Here is a 19,836-nt window from a genome sequence, read left to right as displayed (position 1 = left end):
ATAGAAGAGTTGGGTACCAACAGCAGACACATGGAAGCTAACTCCATGCCTGCAGATGATGGAACTGAGGAGCAGTTTTCAAATGAAGAATGTAAGGGAGCTGATAAAATATCCTTGGGGGAACTTCCGAAGTGATAGGGAAAGGAAAGAACAGATGGCATTGTTAAAGTTGTGCTGTACATGAATGGAATCACTAAGAGTTGTCACATAGAAATGGACAATGGGGAAGACACAATTGTGGAGCAAGATGTGATCAATCTTGTCAAATATGGATTTAAATTAAAGCAAAATACTGCAGATGCTGGAAATCTGAAATAAAAACAAGAAATGCTGGGAATACTCAGCAGGTCTGGCAGCATCTGTGGAAAGAGAAGGAGGACCGGGGACTGCTGGGTAGGGGAAAACTATTTATGTGGGCAGTTTTAAAATCTTTGTCTTTTGCGAGGAGCAGCCTTGATAGAACGGGGTGCGGAGCGGACTTTCAGCTGAGCGGTCAATTTCAGTAAGTTACAAGTTAATCCCTTTTTTGTTTCGGAGGACCGGGGACTGCTGGGTAGGGGAAAACTATTTATTTGGGCAGTGGCAGTACCCGAGACACTACACGTGTAGTGTCTCCCACCCACCCTCCTCCTCTAACCAAAAAAAAAGGACTCTAGGGTGTTGATAAGGTAAGCTTTTTATTTAAAAAGTTCAGTCCGTCGGATTGCTAAGCGAACAAGTTTTGACTTTTTTTTTCGTTTGGTTTTTCAGTAGATTTATTGGGAATCTCGAATAGTGGGAATGGAGGTAAAGGCAGTTGTATGTTCCTCCTGCAGAATGTGGGAGGTAGGGGTCGCCAAGAGTGTCCCTGCTGACTGCATCTGCGGGAAGTGCACCCAACTCCAGCTCCTCGCAGACCGCGTTAGGGAACTGGAGCTGGAGCTGGATGAACTTCGGATCATTCGGGAGGCGGAGGGGATTATTGACAGGAGTTATAGGGAGGCAGTCACACCTCAGGTAAAAGAAGTAGGTAGATGGGTTACCGTCAGGGGAAGGAAAGGGAACCAGCAGGCAGAGCAGGGATCCCCTGTGGCCGTTTCCCTCAACAACAGGTATACCGTTTTGGATACTGTTGGGGGGGACGACTTACCAGGGGTAAGCAATGGGGTGCAGGTCTCTGGCACAGAGTCTGTCCCTGTTGTTCAGAAGGGAAAAGGGAAGAGGAGCAGAGCATTAGTCATTGGGGACTCCATAGTTAGGGGAACAGATAGGAGGTTCTGTGGGAACGAGAGAGACTCACGGTTGGTGTGTTGCCTCCCAGGTGCCAGGGTACGTGATGTCTCCGATCGTGTTTTTGGGATCCTTAAGGGGGAGGGGGAGCACCCCCAAGTCGTGGTCCACATAGGCACCAACGACATAGGTAGGAAGAGAGATGGGGATTTAAGGCAGAAATTCAGGGAGCTAGGGTGGAAGCTTAGAGCGAGAACAACCAGAGTTGTTATCTCTGGGTTGTTGCCTGTGCCACGTGCTAGCGAAGAGAGGAATAGGGAGAGAGAGGAGTTGAACACGTGGCTGCAGGGATGGTGTAGGAGGGAGGGTTTTGGTTTCCTGGATAATTGGGGCTCTTTCTGGGGTAGGTGGGACCTCTACAAACAGGATGGTCTTCACCTGAACCAGAGGGGTACCAATATCCTGGGGGGGAGATTTGTTAGTGCTCTTCGGGGGGGTTCAAACTAAATCAGCAGGGGAATGGGAACCTAAATTGTAGTTCCAGTGTACAGGCTGTTGAGAGTAGTGAGGTAGGGGATAAGGTTACAGGGACGCAAGAGGGCACTGGCAAGCAAGAACTTGGTTTAAAGTGTGTCTACTTCAACGCCAGGAGCATCCGGAATAAGGTGGGTGAGCTTGCAGCATGGGTTGGTACCTGGGATCCTGATGTTGTGGCCATTTCGGAGACATGGGTAGAGCAGGGGCAGGAATGGATGTTGCAGGTTCCGGGATTTAGATGTTTCAGAAAGAACAGAGAAGAGGGTAAAAGAGGGGGGGGTGTGGCACTGTTAATCAAGGAAAGTATTACAGCGGCAGAAAGGACGTTTGAGGACTCGTCTACTGAGGTAGTATGGGCCGAGGTTAGAAACAGGAGAGGAGAGGTCACCCTGTTGGGAGTTTTCTATAGACCTCCGAATAGTTCCAGAGATGTAGAGGAAAGGATAGCGAAGATGATTCTCGACAGGAGCGAGAGTAACAGGGTAGTGGTTATGGGGGACTTTAACTTTCCAAATATTGACTGGAAATACTATAGTTCGAGTACTTTAGATGGGTCTGTTTTTGTCCAGTGTGTGCAGGAGGGTTTTCTGACACAGTATGTGGACAGGCCAACCAGGGGCGATGCCACATTGGATTTGGTACTGGGTAATGAACCCGGCCAGGTGTTCGATTTAGATGTAGGTGAGCACTTTGGCGATAGTGATCACAATTCGGTTAGGTTTACCTTAGCGATGGGCAGGGACAGGTATATACCGCAGGGCAAGAATTATAGCTGGGGGAAAGGAAATTATGACGCGATTAGGCAAGATTTAGAATGTGTAGGATGGGGAAGGAAACTGCAGGGGATGGGCACAAACGAAATGTGGAGCTTATTCAAGGAGCAGCTAATGCGTGTCCTTGATAAGTATGTACCTGTCAGGCAGGGCGGAAGTTGTCGAGCGAGGGAGCCGTGGTTTACTCAAGAAGTTGAAGCGCTTGTCAAGAGGAAGAGGGCGGCTTATGTTAGGATGAGACGTGAAGGCTCAGTTAGGGCGCTTGAGAGTTACAAGCTAGCCAGGAAGGATCTAAAGGGAGGGCTAAGAAGAGCAAGGAGAGGACACGAGAAGTCATTGGCGGATAGGATCAAAGAAAACCCTAAGGCTTTCTATAGGTATATCAGGAATAAACGAATGATAAGAGTTAGAACAGGGCCAATCAAGGATAGTAGTGGAAAGTTGTGTGCGGAATCAGAGGAGATAGGGGAAGCGTTAAATGAATATTTTTCGTCAGTATTTACAGTAGAGAAAGAAAATGTTGTCGAGGAGAATACTGAGATACAGACTACTAGGCTAGATGGGATTGAGGTTCACAAGGAGGAGGTGTTAGCAATTTTGGAAAGAGTGAAAATAGATAAGTCCCCTGGGCCAGATGGGATTTATCCTAGGATTCTCTGGGAAGCCAGGGAGGAGATTGCAGAGCCGTTGTTGTTGATCTTTAAGTCGTCATTGTCGACAGGAGTAGTGCCGGAGGACTGGAGGATAGCAAATGTTGTCCCATTGTTCAAGAAGGGGAGTAGAGACAGCCCTGGTAATTATAGACCTGTGAGCCTTACTTCGGTTGTGGGTAAAATGTTGGAAAAGGTTATAAGAGACAGGATTTATAATCATCTTGAAAAGAATAAGTTCATTTGCGATAGTCAGCATGGTTTTGTGAAAGGTAGGTCGTGCCTCACAAACCTTATTGAGTTTTTCGAGAAGGTGACCAAACAGGTGGATGAGGGTAAAGCCGTGGATGTGGTGTATATGGATTTCAGTAAGGCGTTTGATAAGGTTCCCCACGGTAGGCTATTGCAGAAAATACGGAAGTATGGGGTTGAAGGTGATTTAGAGCTTTGGATCAGAAATTGGCTAGCTGAAAGAAGACAGAGGGTGGTGGTTGATGGCAAATGTTCATCCTGGAGTTTAGTTACTAGTGGTGTACCGCAAGGATCTGTTTTGGGGCCACTGCTGTTTGTCATTTTTATAAACGACCTGGATGAGGGTGTAGAAGGGTGGGTTAGTAAATTTGCGGATGACACGAAGGTCGGTGGAGTTGTGGATAGTGTCGAAGGGTGTTGTAGGGTACAGAGGGACATAGATAGGCTGCAGAGCTGGGCTGAGAGATGGCAAATGGAGTTTAATGCGGAGAAGTGTGAGGTGATTCACTTTGGAAGGAGTAACAGCAATGCAGAGTACTGGGCTAATGGGAAGATTCTTGGTAGTGTAGATGAGCAGAGAGATCTTGGTATCCAGGTACATAAATCCCTGAAAGTTGCTACCCAGGTTAATAGGGCTGTTAAGAAGGCATATGGTGTGTTAGCCTTTATTAGTAGGGGGATCGAGTTTCAGAGCCACGGGGTCATGATGCAGCTGTACAAAACTCTGGTGAGGCCGCACCTGGAGTATTGCGTGCAGTTCTGGTCACCGCATTATAGGAAGGATGTCGAAGCTTTGGAAAGGGTGCAGAGGAGATTTACTAGGATGTTGCCTGGTATGGAAGGAAGGTCTTACGAGGAAAGGCTGAGGGACTTGGGGTTGTTTTCGTTAGAGAGAAGGAGGAGGAGAGGTGACTTAATAGAGACATACAAGATAATCAGAGGGTTAGATAGGGTGGATAGTGAGAGTCTTTTTCCTCGGATGAGGATGGCAAACACGAGGGGACATAGCTTTAAGTTGAGGGGTGAAAGATATAGGACAGATGTCAGAGGTAGTTTCTTTACGCAGAGAGTAGTCGGGGCGTGGAACGCCCTGCCTGCAACAGTAGTAGACTCGCCAACTTTAAGGGCATTTAAGTGGTCATTGGATAGACATATGGATGTAAATGGAATAGTGTAGGTCAGATGATCGGTGCAACATCGAGGGCCGAAGGGCCTGTACTGCGCTGTAATATTCTAATTCTAATTCTAATTCAGAGTTAACGTGTCAGATCAGTGAACTGGTTCTGATGAAGGGTCACTGACCTGAAACATTAATTCTGCTTCTCTTTCCACAGATGCTGCCAGACCTGCTGAGTATTCCCAGCATTTCTTGTTTTTATTTATTGTCAAATATGCAGACAGGTTCAGGAGTTCAAGTTACAAGTCTGCCTATAGCCCTCCCAGGTTTGGTGGATTCTATAAACACTGAGTACACAATCTTACATTGTCAGCTGCAACTTAGTTAAGTTGGAGGCCCACCTCCGCATAGCTTTTAGGATTTGAAGTTCAACACATTATATTTATAATTGTACCACTATACAAAGTCAATGGGCACAAAATTAATTTTCCCTGATTTTTGGGTGCGAGGTCTGTGATTCACAGTGTGCCTGTGCCTATTGGAAATTGATCCACCCACCTCTTTTCTCTGTTAGTGGCGAAGCCACAAGTCGCTCCCGCACAGTCCAGAAATCCATTTCGCTGCTGCTGTCCTCTGCACACCATAGGGAGCCGAGCAGTATCGTAAAGAAACCACATGCTCCAGGCGACCTTCCCTTTTTAAAGGTGCAGTGCCTATAAAAGGGAAGTTAGTTGTAGCAATGCATTGCAGGTTGCTGGATAATTGCATTGCGCTATTGATGGACAAGGAGCGTGGCATACCAAGGGAAGGAGAGTGATGCCACCCTGGAGAGGTCTGGGCCAGGAAGGAGACCATGTTTCCGGCAGGGGAGCAGGAAGCCCTCAAAGACTGAGCTCCGAAGGGAAGAGTGGTCAATGCCCAGAGTTTGGCTCCCAGAACAAGGCAGCAGTGCCAGAAAAAATGGAATGACCTCATTCAGGTGCTCAAGATGAGTGAATGCATCTGCACATCACTTCTCTCACCCAGCACACACCTCTCACACTGCTCAATACACCATACCCCCATCACTCACCCAGCAGCATACACATGGGGCGGCACAGTGGCGCAGTGGTTAGCACCGCAGCCTCACAGCTCCAGCGACCCGGGTTCAATTCTGGGTACTGCCTGTGTGGAGTCTGCAAGTTCTCCCTGTGTCTGCGTGGGTTTCCTCCGGGTGCTCCGGTTTCCTCCCACATGCCAAAGACTTGCAGGTTGATAGGTTAATTGGCCATTATAAATTGCCCCTAGTATAGGTAGGTGGTAGGGAAATATAGGGACATGTGGGGATGTGGTAGGAATATGGGATTAGCGTAGGATTAGTATAAATGGGTGGTTGATGGTCGGCACAGACTCGGTGGGCCGAAGGGCCTGTTTCAGTGCTGTATCTCTAAACTAAAAAACTCACCCAGCAGCATACCCCGACACTCAGGACTCACCCTTAATATCCTTAGACTGCAGGTAACTCAAACACCTTCCAATCACGCCCACCACACACATACACATATCTATAAACCTACAGCTATTCAGATATGGCAGGCACATCACCCAGCTTACTTACACAAGCACTGACATTCTGTCCTCTCTCTGGCAGGAGACATGAGGGAGACGCAAAGGACAGGCGGAGCACCACCCTGGATCTGCCCCCCCCCCCCCCAGTGCTCTCTAGATCATTGTCCAGAGCATAATGGGCATCTACGCAGCAGAGCCAGTGACACTCAGCATTGCTGAGGCCACACTGGAGGATGGCAAGTTTCTGCCTAATGCACCTTTTCCACTCACTCCTCACCCTCACAGAATTATAGAATGGTTAAAGCGCAAAAGGCAGCTATTCAGCCCGTCATGTTCATGGCGACGCTTTGCAAGAGCAACTCAGCTAGTCCCAATCCCCACCCTTTTCCCATTGTCCCGCAAATTTCATCCTGAAAAGTGTCATGAAATGGAAACTGCTGAAGGAGTGACAGTCCCCTGCAGCATAACCCATCAGCGACGTGCCCTCTGGGAACTTTGCACACAAGCTGATTTATGCCCCTGCCCTGGTTGCAGCCCACTCATGCTCTACCACTTGTAGTCCCGACTCGAAACTCGTCTGCAAAATTCACACAGTGCCAGTATGTGAGCTGCTGGCTGCGAGGTCGGTCAAGTAACGGTGCTTCTTCCTAGGTCTGCTCTTCACGCCCTTCTGCCTGAGGCTGCAGTGGCTGAGCCCCTGTCAGTTCTTGACTGTCTGAAAGCATAAAAGCATTAAGGGAGGAAAGGTGGGTGTGGAGAGTGTGGAGAAGTTTTTTGAGGAAGTAAAAAGGAGGATTGAAGAGGGTAATGCAATGGATGTGGTTTATATGAATTTTAGTAAGGCATTTGACAAGGTCCCGCATGGCAGACTAGTCAGCAAAATTAAAGTCCATGGGATAGAGGGGAACGTGGCAGGTTAGATCCAGAATTGGCTCAGGGACAGGAAACAAAGGGTAGCAGTCGATGGATGTTTTTGTGAATGGAAAGCAGTTTCCAGTGGTGTTCCACAGGGCTCAATGTTGGTTTGTTGTTTGTGGCATATATTAATGATTTGGACTTAAATGTGGGAGGCATGATTGGGAAATTTGCTGATGACACAAAAACTGGCCGTGTAGTTAATAGTGAGGAGGAGAGTCGTGGACTCCAGAATGATATCAATGGTTTGGTTGAGCGGACGGAAAAGTGGCAAATGGAATTCAATCCTGAGAAGTGTGAGGTGATGCATTTGGGGAGGGCAAATACAGCGAGGGAATATACTGTAGTAACCATTTTGTTTATTTGTGCATTAAAATATTTGTAAATTCAACAAATCAGCATTTAGATTAAAACAATTAAGTTTAATGCAGATTATTTCTGCTACTTTTGATCTGTAATTGCTGATTATATGGAAAATACAATTGTAAAAACTGTTTGCACTTGCAATTTATTTGCAGTTTGAATAATTTTTATTATCTAGATTCACAAGCACGGAAGGATTTCTTTGTGTTTTTTTTCATCAGTTATTTTATGCTTTCTTTTCCCCTCTTTTACTAGAGAGCAGGCTATTTTAGATCTAGTATTATGTAATGAGAAAGGGCTAATTAATCTTGTTGTAAAAGAACCTTTAGGAATGAGTGACCATAATACGATAGTATTTCACATTATGTTTGAAAGTGAGGTAGTTCAATCTGAAACCAGGGTGTGAAATTTGAACAAAGGAAATTATGAAACTATGAGGGGCAAATTGGCTGATGTGCATGGGGAAAATACATTAAAAGGTATGACAGTACATAGGAAATGGATATTCTTTAAAGAAATATTATCTCTCTTCATATGTCAGTCCTGTCACCAGACTGATTCCTGGATGGCAGGGCTGATGTATGAAGAGAGATTGGGTCCATTAGGCTTACATTTGCTAGAAGAATGAGAGGGATCTCATAGAAACCTATAAAATTCTAACAGGACTGGACAGACTAGATTCAGGAAGGAGGTTCCTGATGACGGGGGAGTCCAGGACCAGGGGTCACAGTCGAAGGATAAGGGGTAAGTCATTTAGGACTGAGATGAGGAGGGATTTCTTCACCCAGAGTGGTGAACCTGTGGAATTCTCTACCACAGAAAGCAGTTGAGGTCAAATCATTAAACATATTCAAGAAAGAGTTAGATATCGTTCTTAGGGATAAAGGGATCAAGGGATATGGGGAGAAAGCGGGAACAGGGTACTGAGTTTGGATGATCAGCCATGATCATATTGAATGGTGGTGCAGGCTCAAAGGGCCGAAGGGACTACTCATGCTCTTATTTTTCTATGTTTTCTACAATAAACGGGAGGATATTGAGAGGGGTAGAAGAAGTGAGTGACCTTGGAGTGCATGTCCACAGGTCCCTGAAGGTGGAAGGACAGGTAGATAGAGTGGCGAAGGCATATGGATTGCTTTCCTTTATCGGCCGAGGTAATAGAATACAAAAGCAGGGATGTGATGCTGGAGCTGTATAGAGCGCTGGTTAGGCTGCAGCTGTAGTATTGCGTGCAGTTCTGGTCACCACATTACAGGAAGGACATAATTGCTCTGGAGACAGTGCTGAAGAGATTTACAAGAATGTTGCAGCTATGAGGAAAGATCAGAGAGACTGGGGTTGCTTTCCCTGGAATTGAGGAGGCTGAGGGCTGACTTGATTGAGGTGTACAAAATTATGAGGGGCCTAGATAGAGTGGACAGGAAGGACCTGGTGGGGAGGTCAGTTACCAGATTTAAAGTGATTGGTTGAAGGATTAGACCGGAGGAGAAGATTTTTCACCCAGAAGGTGGTGGGTGCCTGGAATTCATTGCCAGGATTGGTAGTGGAGGCAGAAACCCTCAATTCTTTTAAAAGGTACATGGACATGCACCTAAGGTGCTGTAACCTGTGGGGCTATGGACCAGGTGATGGAAGGTGGGATTAGTTTGGGTGGATAGCTTATTCGGCCGGCGCGGACACGATGGGCTGAATGGCTTCCTTCTGTGCTGTATTTTTTCTATGTTCATGCAGCACAGACAGAGGCCTTCCGATGTATCCGGGTTAAAGTGGAAGTTCAGATAGAGGTCATGAGATCCTTGACTGCTGCCATCCAGGCAAAAACAGCTGCCATCGTGGATGTTGGTCTCGGTGCTCGACGGGGCAAGCAGACTCTCTCAGTAGTCCAGCAATCTGTGCTACAGCAGATTACGCGGACTGCGGAGTTGTTGCCCTTTTGGAATGGCAGTGCACCATACAGCACAAACCTGGGGTCCTCTCTCAGGATGACAGCATTCGTGCTTTTACCACTGCCACTCGACAATACCCTTGCTGTTGCCTCTCAGCCAGCCAGCCCTCACTGCTGCCACCCATGCTGAGGTGGTGCATTCTGAAACTGGACCCCTCAGGCCCAGAGTTGCTCGAGAGCATCCTGCAAGGCTATCTGCAGTCTCACCCAGTAAGGGTCAGCAGGCTTCCACCAGCCATACTCAAGACAATGCGGCAGCACAAGGCCAGGGCAAGGGCACCCACAAGACAGGCACTAACAGGATGCAGAAGATAGGTTTTTTTTGTGTTATTGATGTATTGCAGGATAAAGTGAAGATTTTTTGCTGTTGGCCTTGAGTGGCATTGGCCAAGGGGATATTGTCATGGGGAGTATGAAATGGATATTCTGTAACATGGGTCCATGAGGAAGTTTCTTTCAACTGAAACAAAGCCTCACAACATGTTCCCCCTCGCACCATCCAGTTGCATGTAATGGATGTGGTCTCTTCCATTCCTCCTCCCAAGGTGGCCTCTGGATCCCTGGAGGTAGTGACTGGGGGGGCCTTCATAATCCCCATGTGAGGAGGACACAGCATAGCTCCACAATCATTTAGACCCTTTTGGGCATGTACTGCTGAGATCCCCCAAACAATCTAAGCAGCATAACCTTTGTTTTAGGAGGCCGATGACTTCCTGTATGACATTGTGGGTGGCTCCATGGCTTTCACTGAAGGCTCTCTGACCTTGCGTTGTGAGATGGTGGAAGGGCGTCACGAACCATGTGTAGAGTGGGCAGTCCTTGTCGCCGAGCAGCCACCCTGTGATGTGTCTTGGAGGCCTGAAGATGGTGGGAATTACTGACTTGGGCAACATAAAAGCATCATAGGTGCTGCCAGGATAGCTGCATTCACTGAAATGAATTTATTGATGTGATCGCACACCAACTGCACATTGACAGAATGGTAACCCTTGTAGTTTCACTCCCCGTTGGCATGGGGGCCCCGCAGAGCCACGTGCATGCACTTGATGGCATAGGGATGCCTGCTATCCTGGTGAACCCACATGCCTTTTCATCCTGTTCTTCCCTTGTCTGGGAGAAGAGGATGAAGTCCCCTCTCCTCCTGCAGATCACCTCTATCACCTCCCTAATGCTTCCATGTACCGAAACTGTTCCTGCCTGGAAGGTTCCCATTGCATCGAAAGTAAGGGCGATGTTGATCTTCACGTCACTGAGAGTGTCATCCTCGCCCTGTTTTGAGGCTCCAGGTCATCTTGAAGGAGGTGCCACAACTCTGTCACTGCCTCCTTTGTTGAAGCAAAGCTTCCTGAGGCACTGCTCCTGGCTCACTGCAATGTAGGAGTGGTGCTTCCAAAAAGTTCTTTTGGGGTAGGGCCTTTGAAGGAGAACCCTCCTTCTTCTCACTTCCCACAGAGTTTCCCCTCTCTGCCTCCTGCTCATGTTGCAAAGCAAGTGGCACGGCAACTACTGTCCCCATACCTATGAAAGGCAATGTTACTTTCTGCCTTTCTGGAGTCAGCAAAAAACCTCCAAATTCCTCCAGCAACTTTGCCTGAGCAAAAGTATGTCGAAACCACCTTAACTGCAACTTGTTGCGTAGCCCTTTAAATAGCCTCAGAATAGGGTCAATCTTGCCTTCCTAATGCTTATTGTTTCAGGAGTGAATTAGGAAGACATTGTCTGCACATCCGTTGACCAATTTTGGCATCCTGGTGTTGCATCAGTCCATTGACATCACTAACATCATGACCAAACACGTTCAGTGACTTCAGGCACACTCAAGGGATGCACCTCCAGTTGAGTTATGCTGTGCCAGCAATAGCCAGTGGAGCTTGCAGTGCTACAAATCTTCAGGTAGGCCTTTGTAGCGCCAGCAGAAGCAGCACAACATGAATGAATTTTGCGCCCAATGTTTTAAATATCTAGCTAGGTATTTATGCTTCTGCAACACATATGGAAATAAAAAAGCAGCTGCAAGAAATCTGTTGCTCCACTGAAAAACTACTTCTTTCTGGAACTGATCTTACTTGTTTGGGAAATCGCTGGGATTCTAGTCTAAAATTTTATATCTTTTACTTTACTGTTAGCCCAGTCCTCTTGTCTTTCCCTGGGCCACACACCACCTGCAGCCAAGACTGCAGGTAATTGAATTTCAGGCCTCCACCCATGCTACTAGAGGTCATGTAACTTCAGTCTGAGGTTAACTCGCCCTCAAAGCTTTTTCCTCCCACCGTGGACTGTTGCCTACCCTCCACTGAGAACTTCCCTGCCTCCTGCAGCAGAGATAAAATCAGCAAGTCAACTGCATAAAGAGACAAACCCACATCTTCCAACCCCTGCTATTATAACACTGCCTCAAATAGTTTTGTGTTGGCATATTGCCAGGTGAAAAATTATGATTCCATGACAACTCTATGTGTGCAATAATGTTGTCAAGTAATGACACGGGGAGTTAACTATCTACAAATCCGGCCAATATATTCTGCAATGTCACTGAAACTGCCCCGAATGAAACATACTTGTTACCAAATGCCAAGATCAATTTGCAACATAGAAACCAAACCCATTTGTATATCAGATGAACTCTGCATTCTTGCCAACTGTATTATTTGCACCACAGAGTTTTTAAAAGCTAATTTTCACTTTCAGAACAGAACTTTAACCTAATACATTCATATTCTCATTTTAATAAAGGTTTCTGTCTGGCATTACAATGCAATACCTTTTCAAGTCTGTGTTTAGGCATTATTCAAAGAGAAGCAGCTAGCCATCTTCCAACAATTCACACCCAAAGGAAGGCTGACAAACATGTTCAGTTTGACAGTGAAGCAGATTTGCTCACAGGGTGCAATGAAGTTTCATCATTTTTAAACAGCCCTGGGCAACCACAATCAGCACATCAAAAAAAAATCCAACAGGCAATTTTACCTCAGCAATCAATTGCAATCATCACTCCACCAGTCACTTAAAAATTCAAGAAACCCAAGGCCAATTTCAGCCATAGATTGGCAATTAAACGACCTTGTCCCTTTTACTACTGTCTCAGATCACAAGTGAAATAGTATGTATCTCCATCTTGTACCCTCTGGATTAGAGCCGTTGCCAAGTGCCCAAACAGGCAGCTAGTTAAGCCAAATGACACTCAGTTCAAATTTTCAATTATACCTACACACACTTAGGAAGCACCATCTTCACATATCCAGGCCCTGAAGGTATGCCGCATGAAAGCACGCGGGTTGCATGCAAACAGGGGACAAAATGAGTCAGAGCAACAGCCAAGTAGGTTATACAGGTACTGCACACAAAAGCACTTTTTCTATTTTCACACTTCTGCTCTCATCTTTTCCCCGCCCTCCCAGAACAATAGGGTTCCTCGTCCAAATCTTCCACAGCATTAGCCTGCACATGCAACGGAGCATTCTCTGCCACAGTGCCACTCCCCTCTCCTTTCAGTATTCCAAAGGGACTGTTACCTCTCCGACACCCTGATCCACTCTTCAATCACCCCCAACACCTGCTCTCCTACCCACAGCACCTTCCTGTGCAAGCACAGGAGATGCAACGTCAGTTCCCTACCCACCCTCCAGAATACCAAACATTCCTTCCAGGTGAAATGACAATCTACTTGTACTTCTTTCAATTTAGTATACTGTATTCGTTGCTCAAGATACAGTCTCCTCTACATTAAAACATCAAACACAGATTGGGTGATTGCTTTGCTGAACACCTCCATTCAGCCCACAAGCTGGACCCTGAGATTCCAATCCCTTGCTATTTTAATTCTCTGTCCTATTCGGACCTCCACCTTCTACAATATTCTAAATGAAGCCAAACAGAAGCATGAGAAACAAAAACTCACTGTTTAATTAGACACTTTATAATCTTTTGGACTCCACACAGAGTTCAACAATTTCAGTTGACAAGCACTATTCACATTTTTTAGACAGTGAGTGCTGGTAATGGTACTGCTGTTGCCATCAACAATTCCTTGAGCCCCATGTTTTGTTTCTTTATTTGTCCATTACCACCAAGCTTTGCCTTGTAACATCATCCCTTTTGTTATTTAATCACTCCTGCCTTTCACCCTACCAGATTCCTTTTGTTTGTGACTCCCTTTCACCTTTTTTTTGCTTAAAACCTGTTACATCTCTAACAGAAGCTCATCCACCTTTCTGCCAGCTGTGCCTCAGTTCGCAGCACTCTTGCCCGAGTCAGAAGGCTGTGGATTCAAGTCCCACTTCCAGGACTTGAACACAGAAATCGGTACTGAAGGACTGCTGTACTGTCAGAGGTGCTGTCTTTCAGGTGAGACGTTAAACTGAGGTCCTGTCTGTTCTCTCAGGTGTATATAAAAGATCAGGCAGCACTATTTCTAAAAGGAGCAGGGGCATTATCCCTGGTGTCCCTGCCAATATTTCTCTCTCAATTATCATCACAAAGAAAATTATCCTGTTATTATCACATTGCTGTATATGGGTGTTGCTGTGCACAATTAGGCTGCCATGTGCCCTACATTACAGCAGTGACTACATTTTACAAGTACTTCATTGGTTGTAAAGTGCTTTGGGATATTTTGAAGTCAGGAAAGATGCTACATAAATTCAAGTTCTCCCCCCCCACCCCTTTTTGGAATGTTAACACTGGTTCTCTCTTCACAGATGCTGTGGTACATGCATGAATATTTCCAGCATTTTCTGTTTTTATTTTATTCTAGCATCTTTACTATTCGAGCCCATTTGATCAGCTGATGGAGAAAACCAGAATGGCCTACTTCAACAAGTTACTCCTGTGACAAAAGATTTCAGGTATGTATCTGAAGTTTGAAAAACACATACTTCAGTGGGCACTAAGTGACCTTTGAGCACCACTGTCTGATTTACATGCTACAATGTAACTGGCTCCCATGAAGACCAGCCCCTGTATCATAAAACCCCGATTCTGTGCCTGCGTAGCTGGCGGTGACAATTAGCCTGCTGCACATGAGCAAAATAATAATGTTGTGATGTTAAATTCCTGCTGCTCAGGTCTTCAAAGACAGTACCACGTTTTCCAATCTTTTGCTTGGTTGAAGCAGAATACTTCAAGCTTCCAATGACTCATACTTTTTTTTCTTCGTTTCATGGGATGTGGACATGGCTGACAACGCCAGCATTTGTTGCTTAGGCTTCAGAAAGCTGAACCAACTGAGCATCCAAAACTAAGACTAGAATTCAGCTTCTGACCATGCCAGAGTTGAACCTTAGATGCTCATTAACTTGCATGCACAAATGGTGGAAGTAATTCACATCTGAGGGAGACCAAATCCAAAAGCTGATTTGGTAAAATAATCTTCATACACATAAAACAACTTGTTTTAAGTGTTAAGTCTACCTCAGAATCACCTTCTTTAATTTTATTTGCAAAATGTTCCAAGTTCAAAACCAAATTATTGCATGCCTCTCCAGGTTAATATTGTAGTAAGGGCATCTGGAATATATGCAAGTGGCAACTGAATATCAGCTTCAGATGATGAATCAGACAGAAACAGAGAAATCTAACATTCAGTTAGTTGGTAGGCTTGATTTTTTCACTGGCCTTTGACCTCCGAGACCTGGAATGAAAGGTTCTTCCACCTATGAGCAGTAGGGATCCCACATGAAATGTTTTTGAGCAATCTTACTCCAGTTTGAGGCCTGGGACCTCAGCATAACAACAACCATCACTGGCATACTTAAGAGACTACAGGCTAATTGGTATGAAAAAGGAAAAGCGGCATGCATTATGGGCACTCTTCTGAGGCTAGAACAGAGGCACATGTTGGCACAAAGTAGAGGAATCTTTATGCTGCATCTAGCCTTGCTATTCCTGATGCCCAAATATGATTTTTTTTTTCATGTTTCATCACTAACGTCACTAAAGTTGAGATGCACAATCACAAGAGGTTTCTGGTGTCAGGTATGCACCACAATTAATATAACAGAACATATCCAATAATCTTTCTCAACTGCAAGACAACCACTCTGCTGAAGCACCCAGCTGATCTTAGTATAAGGCACTTACAGATTTAAATGGTATAGGCATTTTTACTGGTCCTACATACCAACATCAAAATTCCAAACACATGAAAAAGTTTAGCACTCAGATACGGTGAAATTGTACAATTACATGATACTGACTGAAATAATCTAAATATCAGAAAGCACCTGCAGGATTTGATCTTAATTTAATCTTAAGAGTGACTGAAACTTATATCTTACATAACTAAACTTCTCAGCCTTCACTTTAAATAGATACCTTCCAGTTATCCTGTAGTCTCTCATTAAGAATGCCATATAAATGCAAAAAGTTGTGCTTTTATGCCGTGGTCCAAGTCCCATGAAAGTGGGCAGAGATTGCTCAGCCTCATTTCACTTAGAGGTTACCTGAAATGATAAGGAAAAAGATTTTAAAATACTCTTACCTTGCTATCTGATTAACAAATGGTTTCATTTCTTGAGGATCATAAGCACGAGCAAAGGCCCAGCAGACATAGCAAGCTGCATCTCTCACATTCGAGCCCACACTACAAGCACCACGCTTCTCATCAAAAGTCAATGCTTTGAGGATTACAGGTACAACTGTGAAAGAGAAGAGAAAATTAAAAAAATTAGCTCTATAATTTGTTCCTAAATTTATGAATCAATTTCCATGGTTATAAGAAATGTCCTTTGCTTTCCTTTGTTAACTTGGATATTTCTGTCTGGTTACTATTTCTCACCATTTTCTCTACTAGCTTTTCGTCGCCCCTTAAGGCATTGACCTGACGCCACACTGTGAAACAGCTCAACAAATACCTAAAATAAAAGCAAAATACTGCAGATGCTGGAAATCTGAAACAAAACAAGAAATGCTGGAATTACGCAGCAGGTCTGGCAGCATCTGTGGAGAGAGAAGCAGAGTTAACGAACGTGAACTCTGCTTCTCTCTCCACAGATGCTGCCAGACCTGCTGAGTATTTCCAGCATTTCTTCTTTGTGTCTACAAATACCTTCCTGGGGGCACAGGGTGAGAAATAACATTCCCATGTCCATCCAATACCCTCACAAAAGCACTTTCATTGGGGTCTATGAAGAACAATCAGGAATATGAATTCTAGAGGATTTGCCCTTGACGAGACCATATGTGTCACTTTTTTGATACTGAACTCAATTGCCACTTTTTCGCCCATTCTACCATTAATATCTCCTTGCGCCTCCTCAGAATTATTCATTATTTATGCACCCTATTTTCATATTGTCAGCTAATTTGTATACCCACTCACTTTAGCCCTATATACAAATTATTGATGTACACAGAAAATAGCAGTCCCAAAACAGAACCCTGTGGGATACTAACTACTTCCAATCATTCGGAGAAAATGCCATAACTCAACCTTCCTGTTTCTTCCCAATCTCTATAACCTCCTCCAGCCTTATAAATCCTTGCTCAAACTCTCATTTCTCTGAAATTTTTTCTCAGAGGGTCGTGAGTCTTTGGAACTCTGTTTCCACCACCTTTTGAGGAAGAGTGTCTTTGAATATTTTTAAGGCAGAGGTAGACAGGTTCTTGATAAGGGGGTGAGAGGTTATCAGAGGTAGGCGGGAATGTGGAGTAATTGGTTCACCCATGAACTTACTAAGTGATGAAGCAAGCTCGAGGGGCCGAGTGGCCTACCCCTGCTCCTAATTCGTATGTTTGTATTCTGGCCTCTTGTGCATCCTCCCCTTGCTTCATCCCACCATTGGTATCTATGTTTTCAGCCACCTCGGTCCCATGCTCTGAAATTCTCTTCTTAAACCCTTCTGCCTCTACATCTCCTTCAAGAACCTCGTTAGACCTCACCTCAAAACCCATGTCTTTACCCAAGCTTTTGGTCACCTCATTCGAACATATGAATTAGGAGCAGGAGTAGGCCATTCGGCCCCTCAAGCCTGCTCTGTCATTTGATAAGATCACGGCTGAATTGAATGTGGCCTGAACTTCACTTTCCTGTCTGCCGCCCATAACTCTCATCTCCCTTGTCTATCAAGAATCTGTCTAACTCAGCCTTGAATATATTCAATGACCCAGCGTCCACTTCTCTCTGGGGAAGAGAAATCCAGAGTAACAACCATCAAAGAAAAAATTTCTTCTCATCTCAATCTTAAATAAGAGACCCCTTATTTTTAAACTGTGTCCCCTAGTTCTAGTCTTGACCATTAGTGGAAATGTCCTTCCACCATCCACCCTGTTAAGATCATCTCTCATTCTTCTAAACTTCAATGCATCTAGGTCCAAACTGTTCAACCTTTCCTCATAAGACAACCCCTCCATCCCAAGAATCAGTCGAGTAAATCTTCTTCGAGCTACTACGAAAGTAATTTTATCCTTTCTTAACTAAGGAGACTAAAACTGTACGCAGTACTCCAGATATGGTCTCACTAAGGCCCTGTAAAGCTCTAGCAAAACTTTCCTACTTTTATATTCTATTCCCCTTGCAATAAACGACAACATTCAATTAGCCTTCCTAATTACTTACTGCACCTGCATATTAGCTTTGTGATTCATGTACCAGGACACCCAGATCTCGCTGTATTACAGAGTTCTGCAGTCTCCATTTAAGTAATATACTGCTTTTCTATTCTTCCTGCCAAAGTGGACAAGTTCACATTTTCCCACATTATACTCCATATGCCAAATTTTGCCCATTCATTTAACCTATCCATGTCCCTTTGTAGACTCTGTGTCCTCCTGACAGCTTACCTTCCTATCTATCTTTGTGTCATCATCAAATTTAGGTACCATACATTCGGTCCCTTCACCCAAGTCATTGATGTAGATTGTAAATAGTTGAGGCCTCAGCACTGATCACAGTGGTACTCCACCGGTCAGATCCTGCCAACCTGAAAATGACCCAATTATCTCTAATCTCTGCTTCCTGTTAGCTAATCAATACTCTATCCATGCTAATATGTTACCCCCTACACCATGAACTGTTATTGTGTAGTACCCTTTGATGTGGCACCTTATCGAATGCCTTTTGTAAATTCAAGTTCACCACATCAACAGGTTCTCCTTTACCTATGTTGCTCGTTACTTCCTCAAAGAATGCTAATAAATTAGTCAAACACGATTTCCCTTTCACAAAACCATGTTGACTCTGCCTGATCGCATTATAATTTTCTAAATGTCCTGCTATAACCTCCTTAATAATGGATTTGAGCATTTTCCTATGACAGATGTTAGGCTAACTAGCCTAATCTCTCCTGCTTTCTGTCTCCTTCCTTTCTCGAATAGAGGCGGTATAGTAGCTATTTTCCAATCAGCTTGGACTTTTCCAAGATCTAGGGAATTTTGGAAGATCACAACGAATGCATCTATTATCTCTGCAGCCACTTCTTTTAAGAGATTAGGATGCAGGCCATCAGGTCCTGGGGACATGTCAGCCTTTAGCTCTACTAATTTCCCCAGTACCTTTACCCTCGTGATTGTTTTAAGTTCTTCCCTCCCTTTTACCTTGTTTTTCAAGTAGCTTGGGGATTTCCCTAGTGAAGACCACACAAAATACCTGTTCACCGCTTCCACCATTTCCTTGTTACCCACAATTAATTCCCCAGACTGGAGGACCAACGCTCACTTGAGTTACTCTTTTCCTTTTTAAATACTTGTAGAAACTCTTAATATCTGTTTTTATATTTCTAGCTAGCTTTCTCCCATACTTTAATTTCTCCATTGTTTTCAGACATTCTTTGCTGGCTTTTAAATTCCGTCCAATCTTCTGATCTACCAATCTTAACAGAATGGTGTGCCTTTTCTTTCAATTTGAAACCATTTTTAACTTCCTTACCTAGCCACCAATGGTGCATTCTTCTCCTAAAGTCTTGCTTTCTCACTGGAATATATCTTTGCTGACAGTTACGAAATATCTCAAATGCCTGCCACTGCTCTCGACAGTCCTATCTTTTAACCTAATTTCCCAGTTCACTTTGGTCAACTCGGTCTTCATACCCTTGTAATTGTGTTTATTTAAGTTTATAACACTCGTCTTAGACCCATATTTTTCACCCCCAAACTGAATGTGAAATTCTATCACGTTATGATCATTGTTACTTAGCGGCTCCTTTACTATGAGATCATGGTCTCACTGCACGTTACCAGATCGAGAATGGCCTGTTTCCCAGTTGGCACTAGAACGTGCTGCTCGCAGAAACTATCCCCAATACATTCTATGAATGCATCTCCCTGGTTACCTTTGCCAATCTGATTCATCCAATCTACATGCAGATTAATATCACCTTTCTTATAATCTCCCATTAGTTCTTCCTGTATACTCTGTCCTACAATATAGCTACTGTTAGGGGACCTATAAACTAATTCCACAAGTGACTTCTTTCCTTTGCTATTTCTTATTTCTACCCAAACTGATTCTATGTCTTGATCTTTTGAACTAAGGTCATCTCTCACTACCACTGCTAATGTCATATTAATAAACAGAGCTACCTCACCACCTTT

The 19,836-nt window shown here is 44.5% G+C and overlaps 1 protein-coding gene across 2 annotated transcripts in view; it reads right to left on the bottom strand.

Annotated features, from left to right (window-relative positions):
• tbcd (tubulin folding cofactor D) overlaps positions 1-19,836 on the bottom strand; it is a 370,097-nt gene that overhangs the window by 171,233 nt on the left and 179,028 nt on the right. For both annotated transcript variants that reach the window (XM_068057991.1, XM_068057992.1), the window contains exon 14: positions 15,788-15,944. In XM_068057991.1, coding sequence (XP_067914092.1) covers positions 15,788-15,944 — 157 coding nt within the window. The remainder of the gene's footprint in view (positions 1-15,787; positions 15,945-19,836) is intronic.

This window comes from Heterodontus francisci, chromosome 26 (genome assembly GCF_036365525.1).
Source record: "Heterodontus francisci isolate sHetFra1 chromosome 26, sHetFra1.hap1, whole genome shotgun sequence".
Lineage (NCBI taxonomy): Eukaryota > Metazoa > Chordata > Chondrichthyes > Heterodontiformes > Heterodontidae > Heterodontus > Heterodontus francisci.
The sequence above is the reverse complement of the archived record's forward strand: the minus strand, read 5'-3'. Positions and strand labels throughout refer to the sequence as shown.